The 21,061-nt window shown below is 37.9% G+C and overlaps 1 protein-coding gene across 1 annotated transcript in view; it reads right to left on the reverse strand.

Moving 5' to 3' along the window:
- The window catches only part of LOC135482149 (utrophin-like), a 64,835-nt gene that overhangs the window by 7,298 nt on the left and 36,476 nt on the right, over window positions 1-21,061 (reverse strand). Inside the window, exons 6-12 of the mRNA XM_064762006.1 lie at window positions 19,039-19,131; window positions 12,202-12,293; window positions 9,650-9,730; window positions 9,298-9,413; window positions 8,575-8,834; window positions 7,983-8,174; window positions 7,002-7,183 (exon numbers count right to left, since the gene is read on the reverse strand). Coding sequence (XP_064618076.1) covers window positions 7,002-7,183; window positions 7,983-8,174; window positions 8,575-8,834; window positions 9,298-9,413; window positions 9,650-9,730; window positions 12,202-12,293; window positions 19,039-19,131 — 1,016 coding nt within the window. The remainder of the gene's footprint in view (window positions 1-7,001; window positions 7,184-7,982; window positions 8,175-8,574; window positions 8,835-9,297; window positions 9,414-9,649; window positions 9,731-12,201; window positions 12,294-19,038; window positions 19,132-21,061) is intronic.

Consider the following 21,061-nt stretch of genomic DNA (forward strand, 5'->3'; position numbering starts at 1 on the left):
AGACATGAGTAACAAAACAGCTGCAAAACATTTGAATACTTTGATAATATGTTATATTATGCCAGTGATGTCAGCTTTTACTAAACTCATATAAAACCTTTCTCTGTTGCCCAAACACTTGATTTAAGCAATTCACATTCATTCACAATGCGTTTTTTTTTTTACTATTTTTTACCTTGCATACAAATTCTCCATAACTATGATGAGAGATTCTAGAAGACCGGAGTTGCAGCCAAGTCCGGAATGTGTTGATATATAAAGATACAGGAGTAGCAGGCAGTAATAAAAATCCAGATAAGATGATACAGGAGTAGCAGGCAGTGATAAACATCCAGATAAGATGGCTAGAGAGCCTGCCATATGATAAACATACACATCTGAGCACCTGCTCAAAACGGCCATCTGCCAAGTGGAATTCAATACTGAAACATATCTGCTTCTGAACATCTGGATTTGATCCACAATTTAGACAATCAATCGTGAAAACTTTTAAACAGTTCCCTCCTTTTTTCCCAATTAAGCAAAAGATTATAAAGATCTTATTGGTACCTTCAAGAATATTCAATCTATGCTATGCGCTAACTTGTTCCAGGACAATTTGTTCTTCAATTTAAAAAAACATCACAAGTATCTTATCTCAAATATTCCCGTAAAATTGCAATGATAACAAAGTTGTCCATTTTTCCTGATTCTGGAAGTTATATTGATCTGAGAAAGGTGTTTTCAGATTTGTTCAGAAGGTAGGATGATATCTTACTGGTACAATGTATTATTATGTGCAGTGTAGCTGGACAGAAAGTTGTACTGGAACGAAAAATAACAAGACAAACACAGTCTCCATGCCAAACAACTACTCATCCTTTATTAAACCGAATTTCTTTATATACCCTGGGGAGGACACAGCCGTTCCCAACGTTGACCACACAAATGGTTGGCACTTAAATCTGACCAGGAAGCTAGTCTTCAATACACTGTGAATTGTTAGATAGCATAAAAATGACATCAGACTGACCGTTCCTTGACCGAGCCACATCTGAGGGAGGCAAGCCCTAATAGTGATGACATTTGGGTTGAGTCCAGACTGCACCCAGTGACTGTGGCAAGTGTCACTTTATACCAAAGGTCACAAGAAAACATAATCAAGAATAGGTAAATATTGAAAGCACCTCATAATCATCACTAAATAATGCATAATTACTGATTATCATCATTATATTGCATTAGAACATGTGTGGATATGATAGTAATTTTTTGCATGTTTACAAGGTATTTCTTTAAAGCATATTCTGAAAGCATTAATCTGTGCAGACTGGCAAAATTAAATTTTCTGTGAAGCCCTAAGATTGGCCAATCCAACCCATGTAGTTTTGTGTAATTGTAAACATGCATACAATGCAATGAACATTACTCTTTGATATGCAACAAGGCTGAGGAATCAGAATATTGATCAACCTGCACTCTGTAAGGTTTTGCCATAAAAGTAATGATCATGACACCACTAATCAAACCAAATGTCCATTCTATTATTCCAAGGTAAGAAATAAAATGAAAACTATTTGGGAATTTCTACTTCATAATACAAAATGAAAATGAGTCCAAATTTTCTGATCATTTGCAATTTACACATTCAGGCATATTTTCCAACATTTCTAACGAAATTATTTACATACCGATTCATGATATTCCCCTCACTTGCCATTAACCTTCATCTGACCACACTTCACATTTGTAGACTCAAGAGTTCATTGATCATTTTCTACATGGCAGGCAGAATAAATGACTAATGGAGATTTATGAGTGTTTTGCCCATCCACTGTATGATTATGTACCCTAATATAATCACTGGTGTATATAACAGCAAACCAGAGGATGATTTACAGCCCCTGATTGGTGCTGGAGTGGAGCCTTGCTGAACAAACCTAGCATGCACAATATAAATACATAAATACAGTGATTTGTTTGCCATTTGACTTCCCAGCCAACTGTGTACATGGGAGTTTGATGTGATCAAAGCTCATGAATTTTGATGTGATATGTCTTACATGATAAATTTGAAAAGACCATGGCTCCAAGAATAATAATTTACTTCTGCACGGTATTTACAGTGTATATATATATATACACACACAAAGAAGACAAAAAAGAATGACTACACTACACCACAAGTAGTTAGATGCTTTTCTCCTCTGAAAGTTAGACTTCTAAATTAACACTGACTGGTTGATATACTGGTCAACTTTGCAATATCTGCAAGGATCATTGGTGATGGAAGCTGTAGCATGCAGATTAAACCACCAGCCAATGGCAAATAGCTGTTCAACTTTACTACATGAAACCTATGGTGAAAGCTCAATGTGTAAGTAAGGCAAATGATCCTTAGCAATCTTCATGTAAAACAACATAAACTGTCCTGGGCTAGCTATCACCCACTTATACAGCCACCAAGGCCTACAAAAACACTCTGACAAATATACAATGGCTGGAACTGAACAAACACTTAGTGAGTCCTGTGAGTATTTAATACACAAGCATCTTTACCACAGTGTCACGAGCTGTGGCAATGGACAAATAAGCAATTATAGTCAGAAAGAATACATTTGTCTTCAATGACTCTCAATAACAAGTTGGACTCAGATTTCGATCCAGATGAACAATTTATCACCAAGCAATTTAGAATGAAAAGACTGGACACACGATATGCATTGACCATCTGTATATATCACAATAAAGATAGCCAAATTACACCGAATTCCTGTGTTATCAAACTGGTCCAGTGTCCAGACATAAAGATTCAAGAAATTCAAACCAAATCATTTTCATATACACAACACTCAGGTGCATGCACAAAACAGGAACTGAAAACAGCCGTAGATATGGAGAATATCAAAAATGCTGAGAGCTGGAAGGAACACTGTGAAGAAAGAAAGTGATAAAACGTTTCCTCTGGCCTGTTTGCTCGTCCAGACCAAACATAACCCTCCAATCCTCTGCTTCAGTCAGTTGATTGAGGATAATAGCCGATGGGGCAGGGCACCTTGTTACTGCTAACTCACTTATCATATCAAAGCTTGAGCTGCAGATTAGAGTGTAGATCTAACACCAGACTGAAGCCCCACCAGATGGCCCTGCAAGGCAGATTCCCTTATCCACAATAAATCTTGATTTGGCACTTGTTACATCTCCTTTCCCCAGGCAGCAGTCTGCTGGTTATTTATCAAACCCCTACTTTTCCTCTCCTTTGTAAGTCCAAACTCTCCTATACCAGCGGACACAAGCCTGGTCCAGCCATCTTTCATACTACAGCCCATCCTGTAAATATACCTATCTAAACTTTCGTGGTCATTTTTCTACACAGCTTCCAGATCTTTTCTATATAGTAAGACAACCGCCGTGAAGACGATAAAAATTTGCTGCCAATTATGGAATTGGGCAATCTGTTTTGCCCTTGTCATTTGTGTAATATATTCCCTGTCCCGCAATTCTGAATATACGTGTAGTTTTCCAACTCACTAACACAGTCACAAGAAATCATCCTCATAAAACACAAGGAAGTTTGGGAATTTAAAACTTGGTTGTCTTTGTATGACGTCCATGCAACCCAACATATAGATGTTCCATTCTCCTCAACAGGTCAGGGATGTAGATTAAAGATTTGTGAACATCAAAATACTATCTGAGGAAACATTTTGGGTATTTTGATTTTCATCTGCTACAATTTATTTCCATCTTTTACAACCCAAAGCACATTGGGTAAAAGCACTATGCAAGATACCATGATAATGATCATATGCAAAGTACAAAGTTACTCCAAACTTATTATCTGATATCTATCGCAGGATGGAATTATCACAATGACATCTGCAACCCAATGAAATTCTACCTACTGTAATTCTTCAACTTTTTCGCATATTGGCAAGGTGTTTATTCAAGCATATTCTGAAGGCTTTGTTCTGTGTTGACTGATAAAATTATACTTATTGAGAAGCCCTGAAACCAACCAATGTTATTTTGTCTCTAAAATTAGATTAAAAAATATACATAAATTACACTGAAAGTTGCCCTTTTATATGAGAAATGGTTGAGGAGTTAGGGTACATGTACACATAAGAATTCAAAAATAACTTTACTCACAGGGGAAGAATGAAATCATCCTGTGTCCCAAATGCTAACATATTTATCAACCCCAAAAATGCCATTAATGTTCAGACTATAAATATAAGTTTTACATGTATAATCGCTCATTGAAATTTAACAGACATGTATGCAGTTCAAAGGGCTGTTTTTTTTTCCAAATGTATCAAGATACTTGTTAATCGGGTTTGTTACCATTGTCAAGTACAGAATTGAATGTGCATCAATTTGCAGATTTAATGCTAAGGACAGACCAGATTGTTTCTACACCTACAGACAAACAGACAGGATTACAAAAACCTGTGGATATCCTGATTCTAGGGCATTCAATTTGCACAACCTTGTTGATTCACCTGGGAATAAATGCCCCTGAAACACCTTGCAATCATGATCACTAGCTCGTGGTCTAACCTCAAACTACTTGAATTATGAAGGAAATTATCAATTCAAAAACATACCAGTGAGCAGTGAGACATCTCTGCTTGCTCAAATCTGAATGTGTAAGTCACTGCTGTTGTGGCAAAGTAAGAAGAAATAAAGTATAAACCCACAAAGGAGAAAAACATCCATTCCCCAAATATAAGATGGCCAAACACCAAAACGTGGAATATTGGTTTTGTCTTTATATAATGTCTTGATTTTAAACACTAACACTTGACACTAAACTTGAAGCAGGGAATTGCACTTACCGATCCTGGGGTTAGCCTGGCCTGGGAGCGCTAGTAAAACCTGAGAGATCCAGTCTGCTAGATAACGCAGGAGAATTAACAGCATTCTGACAGACTACGATAAGGAGAGCATGTGTCCATTTAGCAGCGATAAACGTCCCTTATAGACTACTGCCTTATTAAGGCCACCCGGCCTCTGAAGCGGACTCACTGTCCAGCCCTGGCCAGATCACTATTACAGGCCCCCAGTGTAGGGTGGGCGCTATTAAAACGCCTGGCTAGTGGCCCACAGGCAGGACTACAGAATACAGACAACAACACTGCACACTGATCAATGCACTACTATCTATCTGCTAGTCAGTGAGGGCAGTGCAGTCAGTATCACTATAATCCATGCTCTGTACAGACAGAAGAGGTGGGTGGGGGCGGAGAGGTCGGGAGAGAGTTCTCTAGCATCCCACAGGCCAACAACTTGTTGGAAAGCATCCAGAAGAGACTAGTGTCTATGCGCTATTGACATTTTGTGTTCGTATACGCACAAGAAGATACAAGTGTATTTATACAGTCATCAACACTCAACAATGAGCTATACATTACATGCATAAACTATATATATTAATATTCCCAAGTTAAATGCAAATTAAACTTTTTTTTTCTTTAACTTTTAATAATTTAGCAATAACTACATTGAATGGCCACCTTAACTTGATCACATATCATCATCTATCCTGCTCTTCTTTCCAGCTGGCCAAGTTATGACCTAACATTGATGATGATCAAGTAAGGACCTTCCTAGCCTTCAAAAAATGACTTAGTTCACAATTTTGCACAACACACCAGAAAAGCATGTATAGGTTTTAAACACCTCCACAAAAACACTAGACAACACTCATTGGTTTCAATTAGAGGACATCTACACCTGTATATGTTTAAACTTTGTCATTAAATGTACATTACATAATTACACTCAAATTGTATTTCCAATGGGTAATCTTGGAAGGAATCATAAAAATCCTGTTTTCAGTCATGAGGTAAAATGATTAGCAATGTGCATCACTGTAATGTAAAAACATGTCAAATCATTTCCATTGTTACAGAATACACTAAGTCAGGAATTCAGTAATTTACGGTACTTAATATGCACACACCCTCTCCGCCATGGAATATCCTCCTCCTGGTATTGTGCTCTACACGTGTGCAAACCCTGATCTCAACATCGGCAGTACTTTTTAAATTACCACGCATAACACTTTGTTTAACGCTGATTTTAATGCACAATACACCAAGTCAGGAATTCAGTCATTTAAATTTATTTAATATGTACACGCTGAATCAATGATGGAATATCCCCCTCATGTTATTGTGCCAACCATTCAAACCCTGATCTCAGTACCAGCAGTACTTTTTAAGATACCACCCCTACATTTTAATTAACATTGCTTTCCCTGTTATTGGATGCCGAAGTAGACACCGCCATTCAGGGTACAACATCAGCTAGGTCAGGCCAGCCAAAACTTGATTGTAGCTCAGCATGAATTATGTTACAATATATCAGTATCTACCATAATACTATTCTGCTTCAACGTGAGGTCATAACGATCAGGTGAGACAAGAAAATTTGGAGTCATAGTTCCTCATTCAACAATACCAAGTCAGAAATCAGGAAAGACTCAAGTGCAAAGGTTAGTTTTTCTATCATCTTTTTATCTCGTCGCACCAGAAACTCTTAGAAGGGTATGTTTTGTTTTAATAGCAGTAGTGGACAACAGTTTGAAACCTCAAGGTGCACTTGTCATGGTGTGATCACCAGAAATTGCCATCAGGCTTGGTGCTGATGATTAAAATACACGGGATCATTCTACTTCAGGCTCTTAAGTCACCCAGCTCTTTGAATTCATGTTAAAAATAGAAAATAAATATATATGTATCTACATATCACAAAAATTGGTATAACACTGTAAATTTATAACCAATGTGATTTGTTTTTTAATAGTCCTCTACTCTGATTGCAGTAACAAGAAGGGGGAAAAATTTGACACGTGTAATTGAAGCAGTTTTGCACATACTCTGATATCGCTCAAAAGTTGAAAAACACACAGACAGACAACACGATGCCATAATATGGTCCAAAATACAGGCAAATGAAAATCTTGCCTAGCAAGATGAATGGATGTCACAGATGAGTATACAAGAAGCGCTCACTTGTTCTGCCTGTCCATGGCCCGGAGACGCAAGTCCTCCCAGCGGTTGTTCAGCAGACCCATCTGTACCTGGATCTCGTTCTCCTCCTCTTTAGACACCTTCCCCTCGGTGATTAGGTCATTGCCCTCCTTCAGCACATTACCCACACTGCTCTGGTGTTTGGTTAGTGCCATCATGAATTCCTACAACAACAACAGCAACAACATGATAAGGTCTGTTCCAAGGCCAGAAAATTCATAATACATTGTCAAACAGGAAATAGAATAAAGGCTGTTAAAATGTTCTGCCTTCCACTGAACCATTTTGCCAAAGGATCCGGCCCAATCTCACAAAAATGTCATACTTGTAAGATAATCGCACATACAGGACAATTAAACTGGGCCCAGGGATTGATTACAGTCAATCAAATTACACAACACCGGTGCTTAAGGTGGGTTTCCAAGTACCAGAGCAAACTTATCTCTCCATGTTCATGTTCATACATACAACGTTCTATAGGTTTAACAATAACGAATTGTGAGAAATTTTATAGAAATAGACAACAATAGTTATATGGAACTTATGACTGTACTGAAAACTTTTTTTGCATAAAATAATGATTTATTTATTTGATCTTATGTTTTACACCGGACTTAAGAATAGTTCACTTATACCCCAGCGTCTAGCATTATGGTGAGAGAAAACCAGGCATAGCCCAAGGGAAACCCATGACGATCTGTTGGTTGCTGGCTGGCAGTATGAGCTGGACTTGAACTCACTGCCACACTTGTGACCGGCTCCAAGGTTATTGTACTGCACTAGCATGCTGAACACCAGGCCAGGAGAGACCATATTGTGACAGCACAGGACGTTTCTTCCTGCTTAATCAAAAATGTTAGAGCCCTACTACTCAAAGCATAAAACACCCAACTAGAGCTGTCACCTGAAAAGATGCAAGCAGGTGCAATAAAACTGGTTCACAGTGACAGTGCTGCATCTTACCTCATGAATCTGAAACTGCTCCTTGACTTTGTTCACCTCAGACGCCACCTCCCTCTGACGACACAACACGTCTTCTGCCTCAAGTAACCATGTCAACACACCCTCAAGTGCATCCTGGTAGGAGTTCAAGTCAACCGAGGTCGAGGAGGCGGTGCTATGACGGCTGGAGGAAGAGCTTAGCGACATCGTTGACTGTCGAGAAAAAAGTACATTAAATTTTTAATACTTTTCCTCCAAATCCACAAGGATAAACTTTTTTCCTGAGTTTGCTTGTATGTGTACATATTTGATCACTTGCCGGGAGATTTAAATCAGAAGGTTTCTTCAAATCGGTAGATTTTGTAGAAAATGACGATGTTTAAAACCATTTTTCTCTCTTACGAAAACTTAAAAAACTCACAGTTTGTATAGCTCTTTCAATTAAAGTATAGTTTTCTTTTAAGTCTGGTATATAAAAATGCACTTTCAAAAGCACACACCTGCCTTAAAATAAGACATTTAATGTCAACACAAAAAGTGTTCTGAATGAAACTTAAGTGGCTCTATACGGTGAATGAATCTGTACAACTAAAATCCCGGTCGGCCCACCCACCTCTGAGTGCTGTACATCTGTTGGTTCCTTACCCCCCACGGGGTTAGCGGGCTGGGGGGAGGCGCTGTGACTCTTGGTGTCCACAGACTTTGTTATCGTGTTCCCAGAAGAACCAGACATTGTCTTGGAGCTCTTAGGGGAGGGTTTATTCTGGGTGGGGGCGAGATCCTCTATCACAATGTTGGAGTGGGGAAGGGCTTGGAAGAAACACATTAGATACATCATGATGGACTTCTTGTCCGGGCAGTCCACGTTGACATCTGGGAGGGAGAAAAACAGGCTGAGTTGCCATTCAGCTAATAACAACGATCCTGGTCTCAGGTAAGTTCAGGTATGGGAAAAAATTTTTTGAAACATTATCAATGTTATTTATTACCAAGTTAAGGCTCTTAATCTTACTTTACATGTCTGGTTACCTCTACTCAGCAGCAGACTGCAGTAGCAAAACAACTCTCAGTCAAACAATCAATCAAACAATCACAAAAAATCAATTAATCAATTAATAAAAATCATCCAAATCAAAGGATCAATCATTACTTGTGATGATTTACTACAGAAATTATGAATTCTTTAACTTTTAAGTATTTTTTATGCAATGAAACATGTGCATCTGTAATTGAGATATCAAACACTATATTTATTGTTACAAACTGAATATTTCAGTTTTTGGGGGGTTTTGGAGCGACAGCCCTCACCTATCACATACTGAATAGAGATAATTACCTTCTGGGTCTAGAAGTCTGTCAATGCCCAAGTGATGCTGAGCTATTTTAAATGCGTGCTCCAAGTTGGACTCGTTATCATTGTTCAACAATTCGTCATAGTTAAAAATATCTGGCCTATAACAAACAAAAATAAAGAGTACAGGTAACACAACAACAACAGTAATGTATTACTTAGAGCTTTTTACTACTGAAAGCCTTGGAATTAATTTTCTTTTTCTTGGCAAATACTCATCACAAAATATGGAACTTTGAAAGAAATCCAATTGTGTTTATCAAACTGTCAAAATATATTTTGCATAAAGAACATGTGTTATTAATAAACTGTACCAGCAGTAAGTAACTACACTGACCTGTGTTTATGAAGTATAGCATTGAAGGCAAGGCCATCCCTCCAACTTGTGGTGAAGTTTTTCACATCAACATTTTTATACCTGAAATACAAACACACAGTCAGTTCTGAATTACCCTGTGTTACCCATCATCACATGCATCTGACATATTGCTTTTTATTTATTCTATTTGTATTTAATGCTGTACTCAAGAATATATCACTTATACAATAAATGGCTACATTATGGTGGGAGGAAACTGGGTGAAGTCCAGGCAAAACCTAGGACCATCTGCAGGTTTATGACAGACTTTCCCACGTACAATCGGAGGAAACCAGCATGAGCTGGACTTTAAATCCCAGTGGATTAACCACTCTACCACACAGGTCTCCATTTCACATATTGGGTAGACAGCCTAAAAATACTACTCCTACAACATTTGCCTGTTTCATGTGCTTAACACAGGTATTATATTACAAGTAGTTGACATGCTATCATTCATTTACTTCAATATTGAAAAAATGTATTTCATTTTCCCAGCACTTTAGTCCACTTCCTTTTTCTTCCATAACCATTATTGGTTAGTCACCTGTATTATATTTGTTAAACAATATAAATCATAAATAATTGTTTTTCATCCAAGATGACAAAGAAAAAAGCATATAAATCTCTGTGAATAATGAATTGAACAAAACTGACTGGAAAACCTCAAAGATTCTAACAGTCGTTTCCTCATTTGGCGCTTAATCAGTAATTCTGTTAATTTTTGAAAAACAATAAATAATATAAATCTTACATTTATCAGATATTTACCATGAAGATAGTGTGACCAGTGTCCCCCCCCCCCCCCCCGCCAGACATCATTTCAGCTGTGTTATTTGCCATTTCTTCGTTGTTTTGTAATTTAATGTAACAAGCCTGAAAACTTTAACTAAAATCTGATCTCATTTTGTTTGAGTAAATCCTACTTTAATCGCGTTTTGAAACACACGAAGTTTACGATGGAGGCCATTTTGAATTGCACCAACAGGCCATACTCTTTTTAACAAATGTCTCAATAATTTCGAGACCAGTTATAAGGAATTTTTGGCAAGTATTATATTACCATTTTCCCTAAAGATTTTATGTCAAAAAACTGTGAGTTGATATTTCTAACTCTAAACTCTAAAACTAGCGCAACGTAATGACCCAGGAGTCTCTCACCAACGCGGTCGCTGTGAGTTCAAGTCCAGCTCATGCTGGCTTCCTCTCCAGCCGTACGTGGGAAGGTCTGTCAGCAACCTGCAGATGGTTGTGGTTTTCCCCTGGGCTTTGCCCGGTTTTCACCCACCATAATGCTGGCCGCCGTCGTATAAGTGAAATATTCTTGAGTACGGCGTAAAACACCAATCAAATAAATAAATAAATAAAACTACCCTATAACTATTTCTCCGGGTTAAAGTACAGGTACTGATGCAAAGCTTACTTTCATGGCAGGGGACTATGTACCCGTAACAAAAACTTCTGAGTGTATATATAGTTATAGAGGTACTGGTGCCGATTAAGAAGATCAGAGTCTGTTGATTGCAGTAAAGAGTTGATAAAAAATAGGTCGGCATAAACCACGTAGCCAATACGTCCATTTGAATTAGTAATCCAGATTATAAACAGAAGTGACAGTAACCGTACATAATGTCATCTAAGTTACCCATGAAATAAACTTCCAGGCGCAACCAGCGACCTAAATAACCAGGTACTACCCGCGAAGTCAATCACTGGGGATAGATCATACACTTTAATGCTTTACACACAAAACAAGTGAACAGAAGCAGCCGATTGCTGAAAAGCTATTGGGAAACACAATACATGAACTTATAGCGAATCAATATGTGTATGGCCCTCCAGGATACAAATGTTATATATCTGTACCTAAGTCGATAATCTCCTGCCAACAAATTTAGTAAAATATATCCAAGTGATTACCGATCACTGGTTGATCACTGGTTACTGACTAGATGAAGGGCGTACAGCTATTTCCAGCCTTACCCGTAACTCGTAACTAAAAGACTCGGGTGAAACAAGCCACATAGGCCAGGAGGAGTTATCTCCCCTGTTCCAGTTGACACTAACCCATTAGATGACGGCAAACAAGGTCTGCACTGCATATTATAACGGAATACATCATGATTAGAACGAACCATCGATCACAATTAGGTAAGACAACTGTTCTATTTCTCAATAATTAAATTGAGACATTGAAATCTGATTCTTGACTCCGCCATTTACATATAGTCTCACAAACATTTATTCAAGCGCAATTTTCACAGGTGGCTTAATCCTCACACGTATATAACGTAGATCACACCTGGGCCTTTTATGTCCAATGAATTCCAGTTACACGAACCGGTGGTGTCAGAAATGATTCTAACATCAAAGATTTGTCTTTCGGCATCCTGACCATTGAACTGTATTAATTTCATCCATTGAAACATATATTTGGACATATTTGGATTTACTCTGACAACAGGTTGACCGAAACAATATCTGCCTGCTTCAGCTATAGTATACAGGGGAGATAACTTAGCTGAACTTACCCCTGTGTTGATTGCCGACACCAGCTAAGCAGGGTTTTCTCTAGATTTGTCTGCTGAAGATCCTCCATGATGTCTTTCATCACATCTTTTACCTAGAAAAACAATCAAAATAATCTCACAATGTGTACATAAATTTTCAATCTGAAAATGCACATTTTATTCATACTAATACATAACCAAATCATCAACTTCATCATTTCTTTTTTTTTTATGCAATTTCAATCATTTCAATTGTTTTCATTTAATGTTTTGTTCAGAATGTACACCTTGCCATTCAACAACACATTCACTGAGAAGAGCATCCCTTTATTGTTGACATCTTAATATCTAACCATAATGAACTGAATGTACTACAAGGGCACCATCAATGTTTACAAAGGATATCCCGAAGATCAATAATGGGCACACACAAGTACGTCACACTGCCTCAAATCATATAATGGGCTGTCATGGAATGCCTGTCCAATACCTCAGCAACCAGCTAATGATACTCCCTTCCCCTTTCCTCTTACATTTCATTGTAAAAACAAAGCAGGACATAAATGTATTGTTGAACTAATAAACTTCACCCAATCCCGTAACCTTGGAATCTAGGTCGAGCTTTATCGGGTCATTCACTACCATGGCTCAAGGTCACCATGACACAGACAAACAGTCTGTCCATCTTCCCCATTCCTGCCTTGAAGGATTCCCAAGGCTTATATCCACAGGCTTTGTACTTCACTTACTCCTTTGTAGAATTTCCCTCAAAGATTCTCATCACCATGAGAGACAAGACATCTTAATACAAAGGCAAAGTCTATTATAAAATATCATCCTTCCTGGTAATATACTTAAAACTTCTGGTGCTCTTTTAGTTTCTTTCTTTCTTTCTTATTCAGCACTATCTGCATCTCTTGTTGTCCTTGGAAAACTAAGCCCAGTCTACTCAACTCTAATATTTCCTGTCATCTAGCTTTTCTCACCCTTTTATCGATGTGCACAGACCCAGCTCTTGCATGTACTTTCCCATTCTTCAAATAGCAAATCAGCTTAACAAAGCATTGAAAAAATGAAGTTTTAATGAAAATACATATTAACACTGACAAATCTTCTTCTATATCACTGGACCGAAGCAAAAGCATTTCGTTTAAACCTTATTTTTAGCAGTATTTGGTTACCACTCATCTTTCAGGAAAATTTGGCTATAACACATTAAGTAAAATCTTCATGGTCAAAATCCTATGTTTTCTTGTCAGAATATTTATGTTTTTAAAGCAGTTTAAGTAAGCTTTTTATTCAACCTTAATACATTTTCAACTTATAATTCTGATCAATATAAATATTCAATCTTTTTCAAATACTTCATTTATATTTCATTCTTTCTTCAGTTTCCAATATATTTTTCTAGAAAAAAATACATACACATATTTGTCTTTCGACACAAACTACATGTAATCGAATTTCACAGTAAACAGTGTGAAGTTGCGCCAAGAAAGAAGAATCATGGCTATAGGTAGGTCCACACATATTCAAGGAAGCGCTACTTTGGTGTACATGGGAAGGTCTGCCAGCAACCTGCAGATGGTTGTGGGTTTAACCTTGGGTTCTGCCTGGTTTCCTCTCACCATAATGCTGGCCCCCGTCGTATAAGTGAAATATTCCTAAGTACGGCATAAAACACCAATCAAATAAATAAATAAATTACTTTGGAAAGGGTTTTTTACCGTTTACCACAATGATGTTCAAAAAGAAATATAGATCATCAGTGCACTGTGCTGATCTGCATCATCATATCGTTTGAGTACTCTGCGGTTGCACTGCCGTATCCACAGAGCCCGCAAAATAAAAACTACTTTTGAACGATGAGGTATTTACCTCGTAATCTGTTGCTTTGCATAGTTTGCAGTAGGGCAGTGGCCTGCAGGACGTTTCCAAACCATTACACCCATTACGTTCGTTCTAAGTATAACATATTTCAATAGTTCACAATCCCATTGTGTATGAAGGAAAAAAAAAAGAGAAACACAAAAAACAGAACACACACAAACGGAAAGTCATGTAAAACGATGAAAATATAATTTATAAAACATCCAGCACGTGAAACTAGGCTTTAAAAATATTTTTCTGTCACCATACAGTCAATTTTTAAAAAATAAAAAGCAGGGCTCACTTGCACAAATCCCTCTTCACGTTAAGAGCACGTAACTACCATAGCAACCAGCACTATAGACATTACATCGCCCTAGTATTTAGGTGTTCTTAAGGTTAAGAGAGCTTCATACAAGTGGGCCATGATATTCATCTGGATTGGCAATGAAGAGTGTCGTCAAGTGGTACACTTTGAGTCCAGATTTGTATGCGCCCAAAAAAACTGACCTTCTTTAGAAGTGAACATGTAACTATAATTATTAATAATTTACATATTAGTGAGTTGCACACCGGTGTGGATGACAGAAAGTCTTTCAAAACTTCTGAAGTCTATGCATAGAAAAGTTTGTCATCAAAGTTAATGGTCGCCGGAACTTCGACCCAAAAATGCACCCTGGAAAACCCCTGCAGTTGTACTTGTGCAAGTGTCGTGGTTCACACTGTGTGTGAAAGTTTGTGAAGATAAACACGTCATTCTGCAATGGAGAAGTACTCAATGGGACACACAAGTCCATTTCTTTGATTGTACTGGGTTGGCAGCACAGGGCTGCACTTGAGGTAGAAGTGACTGGTGCATTTGAAATGATGTGGCTCATCTTTTCCCGCATACTATCAGAAGCAACAGCGTAACTGTTGATGTTTGCAACATTTTTGTGACCAGTAAGCTGCGTAATTGTGGTGGGAGCTATACCAGCATGAAGAAGTCACGGCACACGTAGTTTTACGAGCACTGTGGTTTGTCTTCATAGTCTTCATTATGGATTTCAGAGTGTGTTTTCCCATTGGCTGATATTTATACCACAAACTACTAGAAGCTTTTCTCATTTGCACATTTTTGTTGGAATGTGGTCTCTTTATATTTTGCATCCTTGTTATCAACAGTGAATTGTTTCGGCTGGAAGGGACGGACATGCATGTTGGGATTTTCACAGCTTCTTGTTTTTGTATCCCGCTCATTATACGCAAGATAATCCATGCCCAGCTCATCACATTTTAAGGTCATGTCTCCCCATTTTAGTTTTTCATTTTCTTCCCTGCCATATATGCCAAAATGAAAGGAATTCATCAGCCACGTTGAATAGTGCACATGGGCTATGGTTCCCAATTACTTTATTTTCCCTCAATATGCATTCTTCATTTTCTGTCAGTGGTTCAGCTCTGTTTGGCCTGTTCCCTCTGCCCCTCTGTTTTAGTTCCCTTTGTTTCGATGCAAGGATGACAAGGGAAGTTTGAAACTCTCGAAAATCAAGCTGTGTGGATAGTTCTTTTCTCTCACATAGCATTCTATGGCCCTGTGATAACTTGTCAAAGTGTCCGGCTCGTGTTTGCCGCTGTCGTGGTTTCTCAAGGACAGAAGAAATGATCCCAAATAGTTATTTAGCTTAACAGGCTAAATTTTCCCTATTTTCTACTTGTAGGAAGGATCAGAGAAATCTGCTAAAAATCCTGCTGAAACTTTTTGTCTTTCGAACAGTGTTTTTGTTCTTCATAGCCAGAACAAACTCCAATTTTTCCAACTTATCACATTCGATGAAAGTAGGTGGATCATATGGGAATTGTGTGCGTTATCTCCCGTGGTTATTCTCCATCCACAGACCCCTGAAGTCTTTGTAACTAGTCTAGCAATAGATAGCACAAATATTCGATTCAGAATTTCACAATTCAAAATTTCACAAACACTTCAGTAGGAATACTAAATTTGGAACTGGATAACTAACAGGAAAAGTGAAATAAATATATACATGTTAACACTCAATGTGCAGTTGGTTTGAACGGTGAATCTGGCCTGAACTGACAGGTGTATGAGCCACAGAATGGAATCTGGTTATACAAAAAATCACAAATCAAATGTCACAAGAAAACAACGCAAATAATTATTATAAACAATTTGCCTTTCATAATGGCATGCAGACAGTGAAAAAAAAAATTAAACTTTTTCCAAGAGTTTAAGGGTGAGTGAGTGAGTGCTTGGGGTTTAACCTCGTACTTAACAATTTTTCAGTCATATGACGACGAAGGAATCATTAAGGTGCATGTACGTGTAATGTGCCTCCTTGTTGCAGGACGGATTTCCGCCGCTCTTTTATTTAGTGCTGCTTCACTGACACGACTTACCAAAGGCAAGTAAGCCGACTCGCCCGAGCTATTATACTGATACGAGTCAACCAGTCGTTGCACTATCCCCTTCATGCTGAACGCCAAGCGAGGAAGTTACAACTTCCTCTTTTAAAGTCTTAGGTGTGACTCGATCAAGGATTGATCCTGGATCTACTGGTCCCGAAGCAGATGCTCTTCCAACTGTGCTATCCAGGTCGGTGTTCGAGAGTTTAAGGCCAGTTTAAGGGCAGTAAATTGCATATTCATGAAAGTAGGTCAGCACTGCATGCAAATTCCCTTATAGAAGGACACGGCTTTCGCAGCCAGAGATCACCCAGTGAGAAAGTAGTCTGGCATGTTCGAATGTTAAGTGGATGGTGATACGGAAATATCACCATTCTGTATCACGCAGGTATATAATATATACATGTACGGTGCTGCTAGCTAGCAACACATTTTAGTTTGGAAACTACAGTATACAGTTATTCCTCACGCCCTCTCACTCACCAAATCATGACTTCTTTCATGTATACATCCAGAACGCACCACAAAAAAAAAAAGGAATTTTTCCTTTCCTTCTTTGTGATTTGTTAACACACAACACATTTTCCAGAGCCAAAAAAAGAAAAAAGAAAAAAAATAATACATTTGTATGTATATCCTGAACACAATTTCCAAACCTCAGGACATAGGGTAAATGGCTATAGTTTAGGTCCCAGACGCACTCTTACAACCAAACTGTAATACAAAGGTGTGCACTCAGTCACACAAATCACAGTTATCGAGAGGTCATCTGTGTGCTTAACTGATGAGACCAGAAAGAAATTCCCACACTGCTGCACATACAGTTGTGAAAATTATTCTTGTGTAAGTATTCTTATTTATTTGGTTGTTGTTTAATAACCAAGGATTTTCACTTATTACAACAGCTATATCTCTTATGTATGCCTTCGCATGTAACACGTAGAACTGCTCTGTAGGAATTCCAAAATACACTGTAATTTTCTAAATTATTTCTGTTTTTAATGGGTTGCACATTCTAGCATACACCATGTATATTATTAACATATTATTCACAAGATACTTTTCCTGTCAATCTGATCATTCAGTTGTATAAACTACAATCAATCATAAATCAGCAAAAGAAAAGAAATGCACTGTATCTCCTTACAAAATGAATACCACTAAACCTCCAGCAGGTGCAAATAATTAGAAGATTTAGGTGAGCTGAAGGTGTGGGCACTTGTAGCAGTTACCACACCCCTATCTCCCCTATCCTACATCAACAGCCAGTTTCCACGCCAGCTACCACACACAACTGGAATTTGGCCAATACAGATTCAGCACAATGCAACCACTTGTCAGGAAGAGCGTAAACGATCTAATAAATCGTCTTCCCTGAAACCTCAAAGATATCACAGGCAGAAGGCTGAATGATTGAATCCCATTCATAATTACATCGCAAGCATTCCTGGGCAAAAACTGTTTGAAGTCATGTTTCAAGTTTAACCAAATGAAAATTTCTGAATGAATTTCAAGTAATGATATACACCTGTATCAGGAAAGTGGTAATTGTTATCAACTTTTGTGAACATTTAATTCCGATATCGCTGGATGTGGGCACATGCAATCCTGCCCTCAGCTGCTCTTGCCAGCAAGCTTGACACCACACAACATGGCCACTGCCAGCTTGTGAACACTGGGGAAACTTGGAAGAAATTCAGGTAGGTTATAATTACAAGGCATCTTCCATCTGCCTGGAATACCAAGGCCTACAAGCAGAGGAACTCAATCTTTACACACTCTCAAGAGCTTTATTGGCTTAAAGTTAATCAAGTATTCCATCAGTGTTTTACAGCATGCAGAAGAATACTTCTTGCTTATACCAGGTCAGCAGGCAGGGAAATGATTGGTGGAAATAAAACACACCCTCGGAGACATATTCTCAACATGTATGGTAATATGATTTAGAAAATTCGACTAGCATCTAAAATAGTCATTCCAAAATTAAACAACTTTTTCATTCTATTACCTATAGAAGTCAAACAGCGCCAAGACAGAGTTTAAACGCGAGACACATGATTTCAACTTACATAGAATTTCAATCACAGGTTATTTCACCTTCAACTACATAAAAATATCAACCTTAAACCTCAAACATCAGGAATCTCAACCCTGAGGACATGGAAACTTAGCTTCACAACTACAGAAACATTTTCTGCTGCAGATACAGCTATTTTAGGATGAATTCTCAGTGAAAATATATGAAGTCTTTTCTGACAACGATAAACAAACATAAGCAACAACAATTCATCTTACTCTATGAAGACCACTAATGGTTGCATTTTTAGAGAAAGTTAAACAGAAACACAGGAATTAATATCAATTCCTGATATACCATCAGTATATGCTCTGATCAGTAAAGAGGCACTGGAAATTTCTCTGAAATATACTTAACGTATATGAATCTGTGATAAATGAGGAGAACCATGTTCAAATATTCTAAACTTGACTCACCATATTCATCCGTGTGTGTGGAAGTCATTTATCCTGCTGTATGTTCTTAACGGTCACAATGAGCTGACTTAGGAGAGATCAAGATTGGCTTACCTGCCAGTGTAGAATAATACTCCAGACCAGTCCAAGGGTTAACTTTGGATTCCCATCCACAATATCATTACTGCTTATGTTCACAAGTTTTATCTGAAATGAAAAAGAGGTAATTTTTCATCTACTATATTTCATGCTTTCCTACAATGCTTTTCACTTTTCAACTTTTCCACATTTAATACAGTGGTCAAGTAAACAACAAAAACTTGAGAAAATATCATTATTTCCTAAATAACCATCATGATAAAATGTAGTCTCTGCCTTTCTTTTATTATTGTGAAAGTAAAAAACAGATACCAAAAGGAGTTCCTGAAAGCAGAAGTTGTAAAATAAGCACATAGCTTCCTTGCCAAATTTTAGCAGGAAGACCACTGGAGATCAGAAAATCATGCTAACAGCCTAAGACTGACGGATGAATTCACAGTGACATAACACTGATGGTGATGCTCACACATGTAGCAAAAGTGAGTCCCCTAGTACATACCACCACTGTTGACTGGGTTACAAATGACGCTAATAATACATTAATATGTTGTTACAATCACTGCAATGTTACAATGTTCAGATGAGAATACTAAAGAAATTAACTGCCCACCTTAAAACAGTGTAGACGAGGTCAACACAAGGAAATACTTTTTTCTGCAAACACTGATGATTTTCAGGCTTTTTCTTGAAAAAAAAACTTGAGAATATTATGTGTTGGATATTTTCACAATACTGCTTATCCCAAATTCTGATCATCATTGACTGAAATCACATTACAAGAGCCGTACCAGAAGCAAACAATCTGGTAACGGATTTATGACATCATCAATCTGGTGCTGTTCACCATATGAACTAGTTCACCTGTCATCAATGCTCATTGATAAGCAGCCCTTCAAATGCACTACATGTATCGAACATCATGACTGCATACCACACACAATATGTTCAGTTTCACAGCAGGCAACGCTAATTGGGAGACCAAAGACTGACAGTATGGGCATCACAGTTTATATGTGCACATACCTTGTTTACAAACAGACGACATGACCATAGATTCTAACAACATCAGTACCTGCGCAGAACTCTGGAATTTGCGCATACCCCTGCATGCCCTCAAATTCTAACCCTGTCATTCAAAAAATGCTACAGTAGACTCTCAATTCTGATGTCTCTCAGATACAACCCTTGAATGCTAGCTGGAATTAAGTATTGGAGTGGATTTCTACCTTGGTATACCACACTGTCAGGTTCCCCCCTGAACACAACTCCTGACATTTACAACTTTATTCCTCTCAATGGCTATCTTATCAAGCCTGGCCATACAGGAACATGATAGGCTAACTATCGTGTTTACTACAGGTTTGGGTACAGGGCTAGGCCAAACTGTCATTGCATATCACAACAACATTGTACACAGATATACACAATATCCCACAACACAGGCACAGTATCAGTTCTGTATGTCTAGTCTGTGGATATACAATACTGGTTTTTACATCGTGTAGTTGGAGGGGGGGGGGGGATCACCATAACAGATGTCCAGGCCATGAACACTGTATACTCCACATTACTGTTCACATAGGTACACATGCATATACTGTGTTTCCCCTTGAAAACATAAAAATGTGTGTCAAGAAGCACATACAAGCCTGAAAATGACACTTCTGATGCCAACACTTCAGTTCTTCTCATATGAAAATTAATCAAACTTGACAAGAAAATATAAAATGCTTTATAAGGTGGATGAATCAATCAGAATCAAGCAAAATGTGTCCCTTGAAAAATGCTAAGCTTTGACTGAAATGCAGTACATGTGCTCACTTTTCAAATGAGCCCTTTAATGATATGATCATCAATGTATTCAAAACAAACTTATAAAATTGCAAAGAAAAAGTCAAAGCAGAAACAAACAAAAACTATCTCGACTTGGTACAAAAGTGGAAGTATTAAAGGTAAGAACCCCTTTATGATACAATCATCACTTGGCATATCTTAAAAACAAACTCGTACATGAAGCTAAAATTGGGCTTTCGAGAAA

The sequence above is a fragment of the Liolophura sinensis genome, chromosome 1 (genome assembly GCF_032854445.1).
Source record: "Liolophura sinensis isolate JHLJ2023 chromosome 1, CUHK_Ljap_v2, whole genome shotgun sequence".
In the NCBI taxonomy this organism is placed as follows: Eukaryota; Metazoa; Mollusca; class Polyplacophora; order Chitonida; family Chitonidae; genus Liolophura; species Liolophura sinensis.